The following is a 19,713-nucleotide window of genomic DNA, read 5'->3' on the forward strand; positions in this document are numbered from 1 at the left end:
AAATTGATTCTGTTTATATTTTTCAAAGACAATTTCTCTCTGAATCTTGTAATGACTACATTAAATGCTGTAAAAATGATTTCCCAGCCGCCACAGAAGTGATTAAATTACTGCTGTTTTATTGGTAGATTTTTATGATTTCAGTTATTGTGTAGGTTCGTTTCTGGATGACAGCTCGGACTCTTTGTGGCACCCTGAGTATTTTGAGTATTAAGAACAAGTCCCCCCCCAATCAGCTTTTTTTGCTATTTGTTGTGACAACAGTTTGCATCATGGTACAGAGCCAAAAGCTCATTTGCTTCCACCTGATGTGATGTTAGGGCGATATTTAGTTTCGCCAGTAGGTGGCGGTGGCGGCTCAGCCAAACGGGTAACTGCCAAAATAATCCCTCACAAAAGTAACGCAGGCCAGTTATTACGATGGAAGCCGCCAGTAACACTGAACTGTTTTGCTGTGTTTCAGCGCAATAAACCTTCATGTGCACCTGGATGAACCTTGTCTTCCTTCAGTGTGTAACAACTTTGTGGAGGAGAGGACGTGATGTTTGAGTCTGCATCCTCTACTAATCATTCTCCTTTAACCCACAATTAAAATCCGTTCCACTAGAGTCGCATATCCATTTGCACCCTTAATCTCTCTAACATGCTGCACAACCTTACCAGCTTGATTTCTCTTCCTAGCCAAAGTCCTTTTCACCTTGCTTAGATCCGGTCTCACATGCAGCTCATTACAAGCTAGGGTTGCCAACTCCCTGAAAAATAAATAAGGGACACCTCGTGGCCAGGGCCGGGCAACCCAGTTGTCTTCACCCTTCCCAGTGTGGTAGCTCTTTTTTTGTGTGTGAAATTATTTTTTAACCATTTGACTTGAACTTGATTTAAGCAGATGCATATTCTTTGTGATATGACCATATGTGAAACAAATGATCATTTAGCCATTTATTTCTAGCTCAAAATGACAACATTAACACAGTAAAACAGGTCTCTTTCTTAAACAGAAGCCTGTCATGCTTAACTTTTGAGAATATAAGTAAATCTTTCTTTAAAAGAACTCTGTCCTGCTTAACTTAAAATTATATAAATTAATAGAAAGCAATAGAACGAAAAATATTCTTGTAACAGTGCACATTTAGTGCATTTAGTACAATCGGCTTCAGTTGAGGTATTATTTCAGCTTTTCTAATGCTAATCAGCTGCTCCTGTTTGTAAACCCGCTTGTTCCCATGATTACGCATCATAACTCATCATCATTATTCATCTATGTATTACTTTTATGTATTAGTGATCTATTTGTTGTAATCATCTATCCTTGGAGTTGTTTATTACACAAAATAAGTTATATTATCACACTTCTGGCCACATAGAGCTGATATTCACTGCACATGCCCATATTAACCTTAACCAGAGGGTTTAAAAAAACAAACCAGTGTTTACATACCATATCTGCTTCTGCCGTGGCCTGGTGGACAAGAAATTGGTTAAGGGTTCCCCGAGCTTTCACGCCCCTCGTGTTCTTCATGTGCCCACCATTAGAAGCATGCCTATGGAAAAAGTGCGCCAGCACACAGTGCAGTGCGCTTTATAGTGCACTTTTCCAGCCAGGTGTTTTCCTTTTCCCAGTCCTCCCTGTACTTTTGCAGTCTATTTTTTCTTTCTCTGAGCGAACAAACATTGCTGCTCTAACGCTGGGCTCACACTGTGCGATTTTTGGCCCATTTTGAGACGATTTTTGAGTCGTGCGACCGATTTGGTGATCAGCCCGATTTTGGCCTTCATCGTGCGTCGTGTAGTATACGTGGGGTAACGAGAAGCGATTAACACCTCACGACCAGCTCCCGATCATCAATCGCTCGTGAGGGTGTCACCGCAGCCGCTCACGCGCAAACACGTAAACGTCGGTGAAAAAGACGGAGCAGCACGGCTGTGCAGCGTGTGATCTGGACACAAGTGATGGAGGCACAACTTGTAGAACTTTGGAAAGCTCATCCGAGCCTTTTCGATGTGGCCTCACAAAATGATCACGACCACAACAACCGTGAAAATAGTTGGATCTACACTGCTGCTCAATCACAGCTGATCATGTTTTTCATTAGCAATTTAGCAAAGTTGGTGGTGGTGGTGTGTCTGTGTGAGTGAAAGACAGAGAGAGCGCGACAGATTTTCTGTTATAACCTTCATTTTATGGAGGCACAGTGTGCCGTCCGAGACTTGCACCGCAGTGTCGGCGTTTGTTTCCCTGTTGGCCGGTATTTTCTTCGTAAGCGACCTTTCCTCGACCAATGAGATGAGCGATAATCTAACTTGTCATACTCGAATTGTCATAAGTGTGCTGTCAGCTCATTGGTCACAAAGCAGGAGAGGGGCTGGGAATTATGTTTTCAAACAAAGTGTTAATTCCATTAAAAGTTATAGACTACTTTTGATTCTCACTGTATTACGGGACAAAGTGCGTCCCTTATTAGCTCAATACGGGACGTGTACTTTTGTTTCTAAATACGGGACGATTCCGTTTTTTAAGGGACGGTTGGCAACCCTATTACAAGCCGTTTCCTATGTCTTTGCTGTACATCTAGCAGTTCTCTTTACTTTCTTTATCTTCATGACTATCTCTCTTTTTGCCCCCTTGTATACTTTCCAGTATTTCCACATTCCACTTCCAGATCTCTGTCCAGAGACACACCAAACACCGCCTTGGCAGTTTCCCTCTGCACTGCAGCTGTACATTCCCAGCCATCTGGTATCTCTTCACTACCATCCAAAGCTGTTGAATTTGAGTACATATTTGACTATTTTTTAAATTTGATTAAAATAAATTGAATTTATGAATGGATTCATACATTTAGAAATATTTATTTGTACCTACTGTTTTTACTGTCCATTAATTTATCACAACATTAATTCCTTTAATAATAAAAAAAATCATGTGTAAATGAAGGTACTAATGAATATTTAATTGCGCTATTAATTATTTATCAATGAAATTGTTTATTTCGATGTGCGCAAGTGTCTCGGTCCTCCATACCTAGAGGGCGATATCTCAACAGCGCCAGGTTGACGAATCCCCAAAAAGTCTCGCCGAGTCAAGATGTCGCGATAACTGCTTGGAGTCGGATTCAAATTGTGGCGCTTTGACTGATCGCTAACAAGGTATATTTAATCCTTGTTTTTGTTTATCTATCTTATAGGCACTTCGTCAGTAGAAGAACTGCCCACAGTAGAGTTGTTGCTGCTAATTAAAAGAAAATATCGTTAGTTCGGAGTTTGTCATATTGAAATCTTAACCCCCCCCCCAGGCTTAGATTGTGTGGCTGAATACGAGCAGGAGCTAGCCATCTTTACCTGACTTGTTGACATTTTTTGGCCGATACTGTTGCTTTTATATCTGCTGTAGCGGTTGCTTATTGTCCTCCTGGACATTTACTGTCACTATTTATCTTATTAACAGCGGGACGTTAGCTTCAGATTAATTGGAAATAAGGAAATTAAAGCTGTATAGCACTGTCTTACAAAACAAACGAGAGCACGGTATAGACGTTAGCATAAACGGTTGCATTTATTTAAGCCTTTTTTGATTACTTTTGTGTGTCACTTTTTAAATACATGCATTGTTTCTGAGTTGGACAGTGGAGTATAAAAAATCTCAAAGCTGCCTCTGACTGCATCAGACTGTAAGTGACAGAGAAAATGAAAACGATAGATAAAATAAAAGTCACATGGTGATAGCAAATAATTCAGGAACTGGATATTGTTAAGACTGACACCAATATTTGCTGATTCAAAAGGCTGATACATCAAATTATATATATATATAATATAAGGTTACGGGCTTTTTCGGTAAAGACTGGCGCACACAACAAACTTTAACACACATTTGTGCGTCCTTCACTTTCCAGATGGCAGCAGAAGAGGAGATCAAGGTACTGAGGATCCAGCTCAGAGAGAAGGAGGAGCAGGTTCATCAGGCTGCTCAAGCTGGCCTGGATCTCCTCAACCAGCAGGTGGAGCTGCAGAACCGACTGGATGAACAAAGAGTAGAGATGACCAACGCCCTTGAGGTCCGCTCTTACACAAATAAAGAGAAAAAGCTCCAGTAAACTGCCATGAGCCCAATACAAAAGTCCTTGTTTTCCTAAGTTTCCCGCCCTGTTGGTCATCCAAACTAACTTCATCATTGTTTCAGACCTCTCCACCTATCTTTGTCTGATGTGTGTGCCACAGGCTCTCGAGCAAGACAAGTACTCGTTGCAGAAGGAAGTGGAGCTGAAAACTCGGATGCTGGAATCACTGCAGTCGGACTTTGACTGTGTGAAGAATCAGCAGAAACGGCACCTTCAAGAACAACAAGAACATCTGGAGAGGGCTCATAGCATGGCACTCAGTGAGCTTCACAACAAGGTACAACAGCACGTGGTCTCATCTGGTATGAGGCCTGTACTAATGAGTGAAATTAGGGATAGGGAGCTATGCTAAATGTAAATGGTAAATGGCCTGTATTTGTATAGCGCTTTTCTAGTCCCTAAGGACCCCAAAGCGCTTTACACAACCTGTCATCCACCCATTCACACACACATTCACACACTGTGTACTATGTGTATCTATGTGAGTTATGAGGTTAAATGCACTATGGTATCTTACACCAGTAAAAGCCCCAATTCTTGAGTGGCTGTTAGAGCAGTAAAGTGAGATAGTTGTTGAGGTGTACCACGCTGTCACTGCCTTCAGAACTGCCTTCATTCTTTTTGGGGCTGGAAACATGATTCAGAGAATCTGGTCCGTATTGAAATGATGGAGTTACACAGTTGCTGCAGATTTGTTGGCTGTACATGCAGATGCAAATTTCCCATTCCACCACATCTGTATGAGTACAGTAACTGTCCTGTTGTAGAAAACAGATTGACATGAATTAAGCTTTGCATTATGCTGTGCATTACACTGCTGGAAGCAGACATGGAGACACTGTGGTCATAAAGGGTCACGGTCAGCAACAATACTCAGATATGCTGCAGGATTCAAACTATGCTCAGGTAGTGCTAATGGGCTCAGAGTGTACCAAGAAAATCTCCCTCACAGCCTGACTGGTACACGGCAGGATGGATACACGCTGTCATGTTGTTTTCCAACCTGTGATTGTGGTTTTTGCTGTCTCAGATCCTGAGGTTGCAGTCTTCTCTAGAAGAGTCCCAGCTGAATGAAAAACAGCTGAAACATAAGCTGGAAATGCAGACCGAGACGCTGAATAACAAGACGGAGGAGCTCCGAGCTCTAAATGAACACACACAGAGTTCCATGACGTCGGAAATGATAGAGGTGCAGATGAAGATCACAGAGCTGGAGAACGTTAAAGTGAGTGACTTACAAAGGAAGGTTCTACAGACGGCTCATTCTCACAGCGACAGTGTGATAATAGAGACCATCCAGAGCTGAGCTGCTATGTTAAGCTGTTCAGAGAAAGGCTTGTGGATCTGACAAGCTGCTTAGTTTTTCCAGATGTTTTTGGTCCTTTGAGCACCACAAAGCATGTACCATCCAGGTCAACTAACACGAGAAGTACCTAGATGAATAAAAATCATTAATGGCATGAGAAGAAGAGGTGTTGAATCAGCATGTGGTGTAATCTGTTCATCTACCAGGTGGAGCTGGAGCAGGCACTGCAGGAATCGCAGTACAAGGAGCAGCAGCTGGAACTGAGCAACAGCAGCCTGCAGCGGCAGCTGGAGCGAATCACCGAAGAAAAGGAGGAAAGGCAGAAAGAAGCGGTGTCCTGGTTCAATGCATTAGAGGTGAACATGTTACAGTCTGCTGTTCTCTGTGTTGTGCAGTCACACCAGGGTGGAAATGCCTGGAAAGGTCTTAAATAAGCACTTTCACTAATCTCAAAATAGATTAACAATATAATAATCTAAAAGTATTAATGGAACGATTGAAATTAGGCAAGTAGGAGATGATATTGTGCATTTGATGAAGCTCGTACTTGCTGCTTGGTTGGTTGTGTCCGACTCTGCTGCGGTCACGTCCTGTGATAGTCTAATCAGGGCAAAGTTGATAATACAATCCAATTTTGAATTCTTAGAGAAGCGTGTTTAGTTTCACACAGTAAGCATTTCCACAGACTGTCGCTTCAGTTGTTGTCTTTCTCTCTCTGTAATGACAGAAATCTCGTGAGGCCAACAGGGATCTGCAGATCGAGTTGGATCAGGTTCTTCAGCAGGCCCAGGATCCAAACAGCAAAGGGAACTCGCTGTTTGCTGAGGTGTGTCACACTTTCCTTTGGCAGCAGGTCTCTCTGTAAGTCCAGAGTTGTGCTTGAATCGAACCTGGAACCTCAGTAAATGGCTCCATGTTGTGTTGCAGCTGGAGGATAAGCGGGCTGAGATGGAGAGGCAGCTCATCAGTGTGAAGGTCCAGTACCAGTCGCTGCAGAAAATACACGCCTTTAGCAAACAGCAGATGCAGCGCTTGAAGGTAGCGTGCGATAGCTCATCTGGTCGGTCGCCGGTTTGTAACTGGTTGGTGGTTGGCTGACAGTATGGATGTGCGTGTTTGGTGCAGGTGCAGATAGCCACTCTGATGCAGCTGCAGGGCTCCAGGGCTGACCCTGCTCAGCTGGAGAGACTGCAGTCCATGCTGTCGGAGAAAAATGGAGAGATCCAGAATCTGATGACTAAACTGCAGAGGCTGGAGAAGGTGGAGGTGAGAACGTAACAGTCAGTGCAGTTTGTAGAACGACTTCACGTTGAGAAAGTGTGTGCGCTCGTGCGAGAGTAACACCTGCCCTGTTCCACAGACAATTACACAAAATGCTTTTAGAGCAGATTTACTTCACGTTAGTCCTACTTACTGAAAAAAACTTTCCCAGCAGACTAAGAGGTGCTAGCATAGCATTTATAAATTAGAGCTGGATATTAACAAGTCCAAAATCTACAGAAAACTACAGGCTCAGATAGAGCCTTGTCTCTAGCAAATGGGATGTTTTCTGCTTTAACAGGAGCTCGGCTAAGCCTCTCACATAACATGAACTTGTGCTGTTTTACTTATGAGATAAAATGCTACTCCTGCTCTCCTAGATTCGGACACAGTCACATGTCGTTTGTTCCGTGTGTAGATGTTATTGAAGTCTCAGCCAGCTAATCCGGCTCCAGCCGATGATGGAGATGGCCAGGATGAAACATACTACACCGACCTGCTCAAAATGAAGCTCAGCAACACTCTGTGAGTTTGGCTGTTTTCTGGCCTTTTGCTTGACCATCTACAGGTTGCCTAGAAATATAATGATCTGAATAAAAGAAAGAAATTGTCAGTTGGCCTTTCTTGCCATCAAAATGAGTCTGGATCCATATTTTGGGACAGATGTATCCATAAATGTCTGATTATTGGCTCGTTAGAGCAGCATACAATCTTGGTTCACTTTCATGGTAAATGGACTGATACAGTGATTATTCTGCTCTGCTTGAACACTGAAAGTGCTTTAAAGAAAGGTCAGTGAAACAATGTTAAACAATTTATCTTTAATGTGAGATATTCAGGTTGACACAATGAGAACGCGTGAAAAACATGTTGGAAATGTAGCTTTAAAAAACGAAACAAAAAAGACAACAGGTTGGATCGACGGGAAAAATACATTACAGGTAAATTTATGTGAAGAAGCCAGTGCTTTGAGCCCCATTCATCGGGAGACAACTTGAAGTCCGCCACCTTATAGACGGTCCTTGGGTGCTTAATGTAACAGTGTTGTTGGACTTGGATGAAAGTGGGAAAACGGCCACAGTAATTAGGCTCAGACGTTAGAATAGAAGTAGAATCACTGTGCAGCTGAAGAAACCATCACAAGAACAAAAGAGGTTTTATCCATTTATAACGGATTTTTCTGTCTTTCGATCTTTATGCAGGAAGTCTGGGTCAGGTGGTTGGTTTTCTTGGTTTCATGAATCAGTGCTTAATTGTAAAACACATATTTGTCTGCACTGGGAAGATTTGATATTTTCAGGATAAAAAATAAACTGTTACTGTAACAAAGAAGGTTAGACTTCAGTTATTTCATCTACATATTTAACTTCGGCTTCAAATAGTGTGTGTGTGTGTGTGTGTGTGTGTGTGTGTGCGTGCGTGTGCGTGTGTGTGTGTCTTAGTAAGGATGCAGAGCGTCTGAGAGATGAGCTTTCTCTTCAGAGGATGAAGTCTTTGTCAGAGAGTCAGAGAGCTCTGGAGCTGGAGAGGAAACTCTTCACATCTGAGCGGCTGCTCAAACAGGTAACAGGCTGCTCTCACTGCAGCACTTCCCTGTGTTAGTATCTCTTACAAGTGCCGTTTAAAACTACAAAGCAGATGGAAGCACAAGAGGTAGTGTTTTACCTCTAGGTAGTGTTTTCTGTGGAAATCTTAAATAATTATAAAATGACATCTAAAAAAGTAACAATACTAAAATAACTTCATGGTTTTACAGTAATCGTGTAGCTCTAGTTGGTATATGTACTTGGTTTGTTTCTTCTACTGAGCTGTAAATTTGAGCCCCATGATGGGATTTTTGTAAGGAATGTGGACTATTGTATCTGCTGTGATCTTATATTTGCTATTTGATTGGATATTTCCATTTCCTGCTGCAGGCTCAGAGTGACAAGATCAAGTTACAGTTGCGAGTAGAGGAGCTCCAACACAAATATGAGCCAAAAGGTATGTAGCATAGCGCGCCCGCTCTGTACACATGTACACATGCGCCGGGGTTGTTGCAGCTCTGTAACTGTGCTGTCACCTGCAGAGGCAAAGAAGAATCTCATCCAGAAGAGAAAGAGAGAGAAACTTCCTGTTGACATCACACCCTCCGTGGAGGAGGCACCGCTGGACCGGACCAAGGAGGCCGTTGCTGTGGTGACAGATACAGCGGACCCCGAGGCTGACATGCGTCCTCCACTGAGCTCCTCAGCAGGTGTTTCAGAGGCTGAGCCACGGCCTGCAAAGTGTGTGAAGATCAGTGAAAACGAAGCTAGTGTAATTCCCAACCCCAGGTATGTACTAACAGCAGGGATGTGTACGACCAACTAAGTTCTTGGGAGTTTAGCGTTGGCTTTAACCCCGACCTTGCAGAGACGCCAAGGTAGTTTACATGACTGTACGTAAATTTCTGTCCACAAGTTGCAGCTAAGGCATAAATACAGGTGGTTTTTCTGTTTAGGGGATTATTAGTAACATTTTGTCTGTATTTGTTAAACTGGAAGGATTTCATGAGTTTTAATCTTTGGTTTTGAAAAGTTGAGGCATTGTTCTCTGTAATATCTATGCTCCTCGTGATGAAGATGATGGGGGTGATTGTGATTGGCAGTTTGATTCTAGTCCACAGTAGGGCTGCCACAAACGATTATTTTGATAGTCGACTAGTCACCGATTATTTTTGCGATTAGTCGACTAATCAGATCATCATCCACTGGACGTAAAACTACAGCTTATTGCACCAGCAGCATCTGCTCTTATATAACTATCATTAGCTTACAGCTTTAAGCTTTTAAGGTGCTAACTAAAAATAAAGACAAGATGATAGTTTATTAAATTTTAATGAAATTTGCAGATTGTTTCGGTGAAGTTTAATAAACTCCTTGCTATCTAAAATATAACAGGACACTGGAGTATATTCTGGAGCATCTCACACTTCTGATAATCAGCTGTCTGCTTGATGTTTATTCAGCTGTGTAAAAACTATAACTTTAATCTCAGACAAACCGATTTACTCAGGAACAAATAAAATACTAAAAAAAAAAGCCAAACAATAACATTTTAAGTTATCTAAGTGACTTATATATATTTAACCTGAGGAGTGAAAGACGGCGGTGGGTTTGAAAACGATTTGCGGGGAGTCCGGTGTTCTCACGGCTCTAGTTAGCCTTGCCCCCGGCTAGCTATCGAGCTAGTGGGTAACAGATGTCTCCGAAAACGTCGGAGCGCTTTTGAAAATATGCGGTGTCTTGATAAACTGAGCAGATATTTGAGGTTTACACAGCTACATTCTCGCCTGAAAATATGTTAAACGTTTATTTTGTGACCCAGAAAGAATAATAAGAGTAATATTAAAACTAACTAGCTGCCGCCATTGTTGGAAACTAAGCAGGGCCGCGCTATGAATTCTGGGACACAGCTGCTTCTTCTTCTTCTTCTTCTTCGGGGTTTAACGGCAGCTGACATCCTTGTACATGCAGTGCTGCCATCTTCTGTTTCAGTCCGTTATTACACTCTTAAATCCTGCCACTTATTCCTGCGTCTTTTGGGATCTTACAAAGCTTCAAACGACGCGTCGACTATTAAATCAGTCGTCGACGATTTTGATAGTCGACGTAATCGTGACTAGTCGACAAATCGTGGCAGCCCTAGTCCACAGTGTGATCTTTGAGTGGAAAATTTAATGTTTCTTGGTTGTGTTTTGTTTTTCCAGTAGATTTTGTAGTCTGTGTTATTGGAAACACTGATAGTTGGTATAGGAGAGAATGTTTGTCTCCACTGTTGCAATTTGGCCAATAAAAAAAAGGCCTTTGATAGCAGAGCATGACTTTTGTCTTCCACCCCTCACCCCCGACCGCTCATGGCACATGGCCCCACCCCCCCGGTTCTGATGGAGGTTTCTTCCTGTTAAAAGGGAGTTTTTCCTTTCCACTGTCCCAAAGTGCTGCTCATAAGGGGTCATATGATTGTTGGGGTTCCTCTGTTTTCTCTGTTGTCTTTACCTTACAATCTAAAGCACTGTGAGGCAACTGTTGTGATTTGGTGCTATATAAATAAATGTTTCATATTGGGAGGGAAGAATTGTGAGCTGTAGAAGCTCGGGCATCCTTAAAGAGTTACTGCGAGGTTGGTTTATTCTAATTTCTGACATAGTGGGTCTAGTAACTAATAATAAAGCATCAGGCCTTTTTTCCCTGTGAATTGTTATGTTCCTTTAATTTTATGGTTTTGTCATATTGCTCAAAGAAAATTGCAAATATTTTAAAGTGTTTAGTGTTCTTCTGAATCAGTGACTTGCCAAATCCATATTTGAAGCTGAGTGCTGAAGAGAAAGGTCCTGTTTACTTTGTCAAATGCTTTTTCTTCTAATGACACTAATAAGCTTGTTTAAAAATAAATAGTCTCAGCGCAACTTTAGTCCTGTTTTGGCACATCGTGTTGTTGACTAAGTACAGATGAAAACTGTAAGATCAGGAGCCGAATGAGCAGTAACTGAATTGTTTTTGGTTGTTCTCAGCTCTCCTTCAGCTGACTGTAAGGAGAAAGTGATGGAGGAGAACCAGCAGCAGAATAAGCGAGAGGAGAGGAGAAAGAAACAGAAAGCAGTGGAGATGATCCATGTCAGTTCTAACAGCAGCATGGAGAACCAGTGCGCTCAGCAGTAGGACTCATCAGGCCTGGACTACACACCGTCACATGTGGACATGTATATGATGCTGCTGTCATTTCTAATAGTCTTTAAAATAAAACAACTTCTGTTCTTATAAATATTATAATTATTAATTTGTTCTACAATTGTACCCACACATTTAAATCTATTAAAATGTTTCCAACATGCTGTATATTCATTTTTTCAATTCTTTCTTGTTACATTCTGTGATATGCAACATATCTTTAAAATACATCAAGTGCAGTAAGTATACATACGTTTCATATAAATATACTCTATAACTTTCTTATTTTCTCTAGCCCACATAATTAAACATTTCAGTTACATAAAACATGTGAATTTTGATTTTATGTACTGTATAACCTGTATAATAAATATGTGTAAAATATGCCACCTCCTACACCAGCTGCTGTATCCCGTTTATTTGAATATATAACACGCTACACCAGCAGGGGGCAGCAGCGGGAGGTTTGTGTACTGTACCGCAGCTCAAAGAAGAGAAGCTGTACGTGGACCAATGAGAATCGACGGAAAAGTAGAAGCTTTCGGATGTCTGCGGGAACTGTCAGAACAGGTGAAGGCATCGCTTCAGCGTCACTGCTGCTCTACTGTCGCTCGGACTGGTGAGTGTTTGCTAACCTGAACGCTGTCGCCGTCACGGAGCGGTTCTTGGTCGCAGCTTTCTGGTTCCTCGGGATTTGGGAACTCTTAGCTGTCAGCTGTTACGGCGTTACTTACGTGCTCATTGTGTCGCCTAGATATGCAAACATGTGTAGAGCTGTCATTGTGTCACTTTTTTGGTAGCCAATCTGTAAAGACGCTCACAGCCCGGTGAGTCACGCCAGACTCTATTCAACATCTTGACTTTTTAAATCGACATATTTCTCAAAGCAGATTATCACCAGGGACGGAACAAAAAGTAGTTTAGTCCCATTTTTTGGTTAAAACACGAGATTAGAGAGTGGAGTTTTGCCCCGGGCTGGAGAACAGTAATAAGGACCAGTGGTGTAGTGGTTAACCCCCCTCGTAAAGCTCATGCAGCACCTGAAGGTAGCTATGATTCTGACATGCCGTGCTGTGTATTCCAGTCACCATGAAGCTGATACCCTTTCATGTCGGGGGAACCTCCTTCATCCTGGCCGTCCTCTTGGTGCTGCATTACTGTCACATAGCCAGCATTCTTGGCCACAAGGTAGGTTAAACCTTTTGCTCTGATAAAGTGTTTAAAGCTCTCAGATGTTCTCGAGAATGTCATTTAGTTTCGCTGCACCTGTGATAAGATGGATTTGGCAGCAGTGATGGGTGGAAAGAGCTGCTGATCAAAGCCTGGCTGTGGGCAAACTGAAGACTCGTGAGAACATCCACGTGTGTTTCAGCTGCAGCTGGGACTTGGCTGGAATTAGCGGTGTGATAAAACCTTTTAACCCAGGTAACTCTCACTGGTAACCAGTGTTGGTCAAGTTACTTGAAAAAAAGTAATCAGTAACTAATTACTGATTACTTCCCCCCAAAATAATCCGTTGCTTTACTGATTACTTATTTTCAAAAGTAATTAATTACTTAGTTACTTTTTAAAACACTATTTACAACCTGAAGAGGTGATAAAGTGATAGATCTCTCAGCCCAATTCTACTTTTTCTGCATAATCCATCATACAAAATGTAATCAAATGGAAAAGTCTCTTTTTAAAACTTGTTTTATCAGTTTTAATCGTTTAACTTTATGCATCAAGCAAACATTTAATTATATGCACTATTCTCTGACTGGAAGAAATTAGTTTAACATTTAAACCTATTTTCTGCACATTCCAGCACATAAAATAAAATATTTTTTGTGTTTACACTCAGTCTTTCAAATAGATGCAAGTAAAACAACAGAAAATAAAGTCAAAGACTCAGCGGTCCTGTTGCTCTATTTTCACCTGTAAAGCAGGAGTGGGGCAGGCGGAGGTTTACCCTGGTGCAGGTGTGCCGCGGTCAGTGGAAGGATACGGCAGTTTCTCTGTGAACGTCACATTCCCGTCATAGCGCACTCAGTGCTTGCTCGGAAGTTTAGGGGTTTTTTCGCTGTAAAAAGAAGTTTTCTTCCCACACACAGCGGACACTAATGTTTTTGTCACTTTTTATGGAATCAAACTCAAAGTAAGGTCAGTACTTCCACGCTTTAAACGCTGCACGCTCATACTCTCTCTGCACTCGATATGTGATCCACTGTTTCACTAACGTTGCACTGGCTTACGTCACTGTCATGAGACATTCTCGCAAAAAATCACGGTTTTAGTAACGCAGCGTTCCTATGGGAAAGTAATCTAATTACCGTTTTTGCAATAGTAATCCCTTACTTTTACTCCTTACTTTAAAAAAGTAATCGGATTACAGTAACGCTACTGCCCATCTCTGCTGGTAACAAATGAAGACATCAGTGTTTTTATGGCAGTACACCATAAATGACAGTATCTTGTAACGGGACTCATGCAAAGAATAAAAATGAAGGGCTGCAAATCAGCAGAACTGGTCTCCTTGTTTTACATGCTAAAAGCGATGATGCCTTTGTTCTGTGCACTGTCGCTTCTCAGGAGGAATGTGACTCATAGTCTAAAGGGGCTGTGCATGCTTAGTAACACTAAAGAAAAGAAAGGCGCTGTATAAATGCTGGTATATTTCCATGAAGTTAATTAGCCTCTTTAGAGAGAACTTGGAGTGTTAGAGCTGGAGTGCTCGTATGCTGATGTAAGAGCTATGAAGTAAAAATAAAAAACAGCAAGCACCATCAAAAATGGCATCTGAGTTTGAATGAAACCCAAAGAAAGGTGTTTGTCATTAAACCAGGGAGGTGTCTAAATTTCTTCCCATGTTTCTCTTTGTGCAGTCTGGAGGCGATTTAATCGTGGTGGAAAACCCAGAACATGAGGCTGTAAACGGTGAAGAGGAAGACGTGGCAGTAGATGATGTGGAAGATGATGAAGGAGATTTAGACGTTGTCCAGCCCAGTGAGCAGTGGCAGACACTTAAACCAGGTCATGCCCTCAGTGTTTTCCTTCACAGGGCTTTTTCTCTGGTTCTGAATAATGACAATCAGTCCTAAGATAAACACAACTTTGTGTATGATCTAATGCTTCAGATGAGGATAGACCTTATATAGATGAAGCCTCCATATGGGATTTATTTGATCCTCCTTTCATGTAACCTCACAAAGGTTGTTACTAAAATGATGATTTTGCATAGAGAAAATGTATCTGTGAAGTTTAATCGTGCCAACACAGTTATTGTGATAGCCAATATTTGTTAAATAACCATTATTGACGCAACAATCAACACTTACCCATGTTGCAGTTCCTTTGGTGGCTCCAGAAGGGAGTGAGTCCCAGTAGCTGTAGCAATCTCCATGGATGTCCTGTTAATAAGGCCAACGAAACGATGTTTAGTCTCTTACAAGCTGGTAACAAAGTGTTGTCTGGTTCACCCTTAAACCTAGCTGGTGTTTTTTCTGCTTGAATGATTCGGTGTTAAGTGGCTTAACAAACCAAAAGGTACAAAGTCTAGAGTGGAAAGAAGTGAAAAGCAGCCAGTGCACAAAGAGGCTCTGAAAGACTTTCAGAAAGCAGAAAATCTAAATGTAGCAACAGGAAGGGTGGTTCAAAACATTTTCAGAGTACTTCATTACAAAAATTCACATTAGAGTGTGGCAGCGTGTAATTGTTGTTATTGACAGACATGATTTGCTGCACATACTAAAGGCCTTTATGCGGGACCTTATATCACATATACACAGCCATTAGCTGACTCAAACATCGGTTTGTATTTGCATCCATCCATTTTCTGCTGCTTCTGGGTCGCATCAATCTGCGAGCTCACGAGTTTCATAATATTCAGCAGTCGTATAATTATTTTGAGCAACTCTGTCTGTGCACACACAGGTCAGGCAGTGCCACAAGGTTCTCACGTGAGGCTGAATCTGCAGACAGGTGAGAGGGAGGTCAGACTGGGAGAAGAGCAGCTGAAATACTGGACAGAGGAGCACAGGTGGGGGTCCAGGCTAAAACTTCAGTCTGCAGACAGTAGTTTATTTCGCTCCCTTTAATACTTCTTCCAGCAAAGTGCACCCAGTAGGGGGCAGTAGTAGGAAAAGATAAAATGGCTTTGCAGTAAAAGTGTACATTTGCAGGGAGGAAGAAGCGCTCCGGTCTTCCTTTAATCCCGATGAGCTGAAACGAGCCATGAAGAAGATAAAAGAGGACTGGAAGCTTGGAAGCAAGGACACAGAGCAGAAGGTAGCAGCTCAAATGCCACTGTTGAACTTCTGATTACATGCTGGCAGCAGAAGCTTTAAGTGTGCCCACATATGAGCCTTTACTGTGTGTCTCCACTGCTCGCTGGGCGCTTCTAGGACTCTGTGGCTTCTAAGTTTCGCACAATGGAGGAGTTGAAGAAAGACATGGCTCAGCTGGACCTGCTGCTGGAGACGGATGTTCAGGTACATCAGTGTTCCTGGATCTCACGTATGATTGTGACGTGAGCTGTTACTGTGAAACGTTTTGAGCTTCAGTCAAATGAAGTTTCTTGCATGTGTAGATAATGAGGCGTCTGCTGGAGCAGTTCAACAGCAGCAACTCAACTAGCGAACAAAGACTGAGCATCCTGACGGAGCTCGAATATCTGGTGCATCAGGTAACACACACACAGGATGATGTTTCACACTGTGGTGAATTGTCCCGTCTCTAACCCTGCATGCATGCTTGTATGTGTGCTAGGTGGATAATGCTCAGACTCTGTGCTCCATGGGGGGCCTCCAGTTCCTTTTAGAAGGTCTGAACAGCTCTGACTTCAGATTACAGGAAAGCTCTGCTTTCGTCCTGGGCTCTGCATTAGCCAGGTATGATATTTAGACTTGATTAAGCTTGATTAGTCTGATGTTCCAGATGTTCCAGATATGCAGATATGTCACTTCTTGCTGTACAGTGGTGTCTGTGATCACATCGAGCTTCTGTAGCTGTTTAAAATCAAAACAGGTGGTTTTTAAATACATTTTTGACTTTTCTCTGCAAATTGTGCACAACATTATGTTTTGTTCTTGTTTACTATGTGACTGAGTTGTAATGCAATAACCCTGATTGCGATGGCACTCCAACAGTGCTGCAGCTTATCAGATGAGATCGTATAATGTCACAGAACACTGGCTGCACAACATGTGGTACATCATGGTTTTGGGTTCTTTTTGGAAAAAAACCAAATTTGAATTTTGAAAGCCAAGCAGCAACTTCCAGGCGTCGAAAAGTTCCAAATAATAGTCAAATAAATAGTTGAATATGAGAATATGAGTCTTGAAAGTCTCAAATCTCTTCTGAGCAAAACACTTGAGTTGAAAGCAAACACGACTGTCAGCGTTGTCACACTTTGTGTGTCCTGCAGTAATCCAGCAGTTCAAGTTGAAGCCGTGGAGAATGGCGCTCTCCAGACACTGTTAACCACGCTGGCCACTGCTCAGCAACTCAGAGTCCAAAAAAAGGTAAGCACACCCACACAGCTTTCAGTTTATGTTCAGAAAGTTGGAGGCAACACGTTGCACAGAGAGCTTGACAAAAGAAGGCAACTCGACTTGTTTAGGTTTGTGAAGATGCTTCACCTCTCATCCAGGAAACTCTCAAGACTACCATGACTTGTAAGAATGAGAACCGCCACAGACACACACACACACACACACACACACACACTCTTCAGCTGTGTGTGTGTTCGTTCTGTCTAGGTTCTGTTTGCAGTGGCTTCCCTCTTGCGTCACTTCCCCTATGCACAGCGTCACTTCCTGACACGTGGGGGTCTGCAGGTCCTGTCAGAGCTGTTCAGGACTGACAACAGTGGAATTCTGCGTACACGCATCGTCACCATGTTATACGATATGATTACTGAGAAGGTACAGTAGACGCACGCTCCTGCTCCTCGATTCCAAGCCCAGTGCAGTGCTCCTCTTCAAATACAAGGTCTAAATGATCTGAATGATTAAAGTTGGTATCAGTAGGTTGGGACTTTCCAGTGCCCAGCTCGTGGGATCGTTCTCATGATCTCTTCTCTCCTCTTCCAGGAGCTGATCTTCCAGGGAGGTCTGGACCCAGTACTGGACGCGTCTCATGATGAGCGGCGGCGTCAGTACTCTAAGGTGTCTTTGCAGGAGGAGCTGTTGGAGAAGGGCTGGTGCATTCTGGTCCCACAGCTCCTGGAGTCTTCAGAGAATGACTACAGAGAGAAGGTGGGTGGTTTCATCTATTTTGCATTAATAGTATAACAACTGTTAAAAAGAACTTTCCCTGAGAGTCGGTGCTGTTTTTTGCAGGCTCTCCGGGCTTTGTTGGCAATGGCTCCAGTGTGTTTGGATCAGTACCGCTCAGACGGCTCTCTGCAGGCTTCTCTTCACTCTCTGAAGCAAGAGTACCAGGACATGATCCAGTCAGAAATAATTCTAGCAGAAGAGAACACCTACTTTGAGGAGATTGTAGAACTCATCGATGCACTGCAAGTGAAAATGAAATGATCAGAGGACAGCACTTTGACGTTTCATATGAACATGGCGTACATCGAGGAGCTGGCACTTTTACTCTGTTGGGGTCAGTCGATCGCAGAGCAGTGGACAAGGAACACAATTTTGAGGACATAACGAGTGAGCTGGAAGACAGATCTGCGATTAGTCAGCATGAACACAACCAACAAATACTTCACGTGTTGCCTAAAAATGTTCTCCACACTTCTGAAGCTGTTCGTATGGCCTCTCTGAGAGGTCACATCGAGGGTGATTTTACCATCAATAACGTTGCTTTTCTTCCAATCACTGTGGTGTGTGGGTAGGGTGGTGTAGTCCAGGTATGTGCTCCAGATGCTATAGAGGATGTGCACATACTGACTGCACACACACTGCTAATCCCAAAGAGCAGTGATCCCTGTTGCTGTATGGAGTCTCTTCTGGTTGCCGTCACAAGTGAATGTGTCACAGAAGGAATTGGTTCACAGTGATGGTGGCATGGTGATGGCCATGTAGTCCCGCTGCACGTTTGATAGGAAGCAAGAGCTGGGTCATGTGCTTTGCAGCAACGTCACTTTGCCAGGATGTAACTGGCTTCACTTCCTCTAACATTAGACATCAGGTTGGGTAAGTGCGCGTGTTATGGGTGTTAAGTCAGTTTCATGCAGAAGGCAGTGTCGGCAACGTCTGACTGATCACAAACGTGGATGTTTACTGGCAGCAGAGCGACGGATTTTATGAAGACCGTCAAGCAACGCAGCAACCACGGCTGAAGTATCTGAATGTGGAATAGAGTGCTGTACATACAGTATTAAACAACACTGTATGATTGCATGTTCAAGGTTAACCCTTAAGTTGCTGTGCTTATCCCCAGATCCCCCTCTGTATGCCTCATGAAAACCAGACTTTGTGACCACATGGGGATGTAAAAACTGTTTGACACTTAATTTTAAAGTCATGCCGCTCTGTGTGGTGGACAGTGTGAATGATACTGTAACATGAACGAGTGTTGTTGGTGGCATACAGACAGAAGGACATCGTCTGCTGTGCCAGGTGTAGCAGTCCACTTCCAGCTCCTCTAGGTCCCGACCTGAACCCGCTGCACCACCCCTTCCCTGCAGCAGAGCCACAGACCACACCCCCACCACAATTACTGTTTATGTAACTTAGGCAACCTGACTTCACACCCAATGGAAACACGTTTTTCATCTGTTTTAAAATAAGAAAACAGGATTGTATTTGAAATGTTATTTTCTAAGACTAATATGTTCTACTCTATAGGTTACAGGAAATTTAAGCGTCTGGTAATACAAGTTATTGCAACTAACAAGAATGTGCTGCAAGTTGCAGTAGAATTTGGATAGATTTAGCTCTTTTGGGGTGTGGTGGGTTTTGTAGTAATATTTTCACTCTGGACTGATAACTTCAACATATTCATGTGCTTATTTATTTGAAAAAGATGGTGTTCTGTTGATGTATGTTCGAGAAAATAACTTATAGCTCCACAATAAAAAATGAGTGTTTCCAGACAAAAATGTTCACTAAACTTTCTTTTAGATTCTCTCTGCTGTATTTCAGTAAGTGTGCAGACACTGTAGATGTATTTGCAACCGTGCATGGGTACAAGATAGATTTTCAAGATTAATCTGGTAAAGAATGCAAATAGATCTCTTCCCTGTGTAATTCTGTGAATGGCACTTTGATCACTCAGTGTTGTCGCATAGATCAGATTGTGCTGCCACCATGAGGTGGAAAGAGAAATGACATTTTAGTAATTCTGTTTGTGGTCGCTGACCGTAAATAATACATCTTAATGTAGAAGCGGAGGCCCATGT

General features: G+C 42.5%; 3 protein-coding genes across 4 annotated transcripts in view; all 3 read left to right on the forward strand.

The window, feature by feature from the left end:
- The first annotated feature begins 3,043 nt into the window (after positions 1–3,043).
- spdl1 (spindle apparatus coiled-coil protein 1) lies at positions 3,044–11,543 on the forward strand. The gene is made up of 13 exons (XM_082501774.1): positions 3,044–3,147; positions 3,894–4,055; positions 4,219–4,395; positions 5,149–5,343; positions 5,631–5,780; positions 6,152–6,250; positions 6,352–6,462; positions 6,550–6,690; positions 7,103–7,209; positions 8,127–8,247; positions 8,601–8,667; positions 8,753–8,999; positions 11,219–11,543. The coding sequence occupies exons 2-13, from the start codon at positions 3,894–3,896 to the stop codon at positions 11,364–11,366; spliced, it is 1,725 nt and encodes a 574-aa protein (XP_082357900.1). The 5' UTR covers positions 3,044–3,147; the 3' UTR covers positions 11,367–11,543.
- A 200-nt stretch (positions 11,544–11,743) lies between these two features.
- sil1 (SIL1 nucleotide exchange factor) lies at positions 11,744–19,413 on the forward strand. Of its 2 annotated transcripts, XM_082501789.1 has the most exons (12): positions 11,874–11,994; positions 12,460–12,563; positions 14,240–14,387; positions 15,288–15,393; positions 15,536–15,641; positions 15,758–15,844; positions 15,943–16,038; positions 16,122–16,243; positions 16,780–16,876; positions 17,114–17,278; positions 17,447–17,611; positions 17,696–19,413. In XM_082501789.1, exons 1-12 carry the CDS (start codon positions 11,889–11,891, stop codon positions 17,891–17,893), a joined length of 1,500 nt encoding a protein of 499 aa, XP_082357915.1. In that variant the 5' UTR covers positions 11,874–11,888; the 3' UTR covers positions 17,894–19,413. The 2 variants fall into 2 exon arrangements, with proteins under 2 accessions (XP_082357916.1, XP_082357915.1); XM_082501790.1 differs by lacking the exon at positions 14,240–14,387 and having other exon boundaries at positions 11,744–11,994.
- The window catches only part of uvssa (UV-stimulated scaffold protein A), a gene marked incomplete at its 5' end in the record, with an annotated part of 43,538 nt that continues 37,091 nt past the window's right edge, over positions 13,267–19,713 (forward strand). Inside the window, one exon of the mRNA XM_082501731.1 lies at positions 13,267–13,517. The remainder of the gene's footprint in view (positions 13,518–19,713) is intronic.

Source organism: Aulonocara stuartgranti (genome assembly GCF_965226115.1).
Source record: "Aulonocara stuartgranti genome assembly, chromosome: 2".
NCBI lineage: Eukaryota > Metazoa > Chordata > Actinopteri > Cichliformes > Cichlidae > Aulonocara > Aulonocara stuartgranti.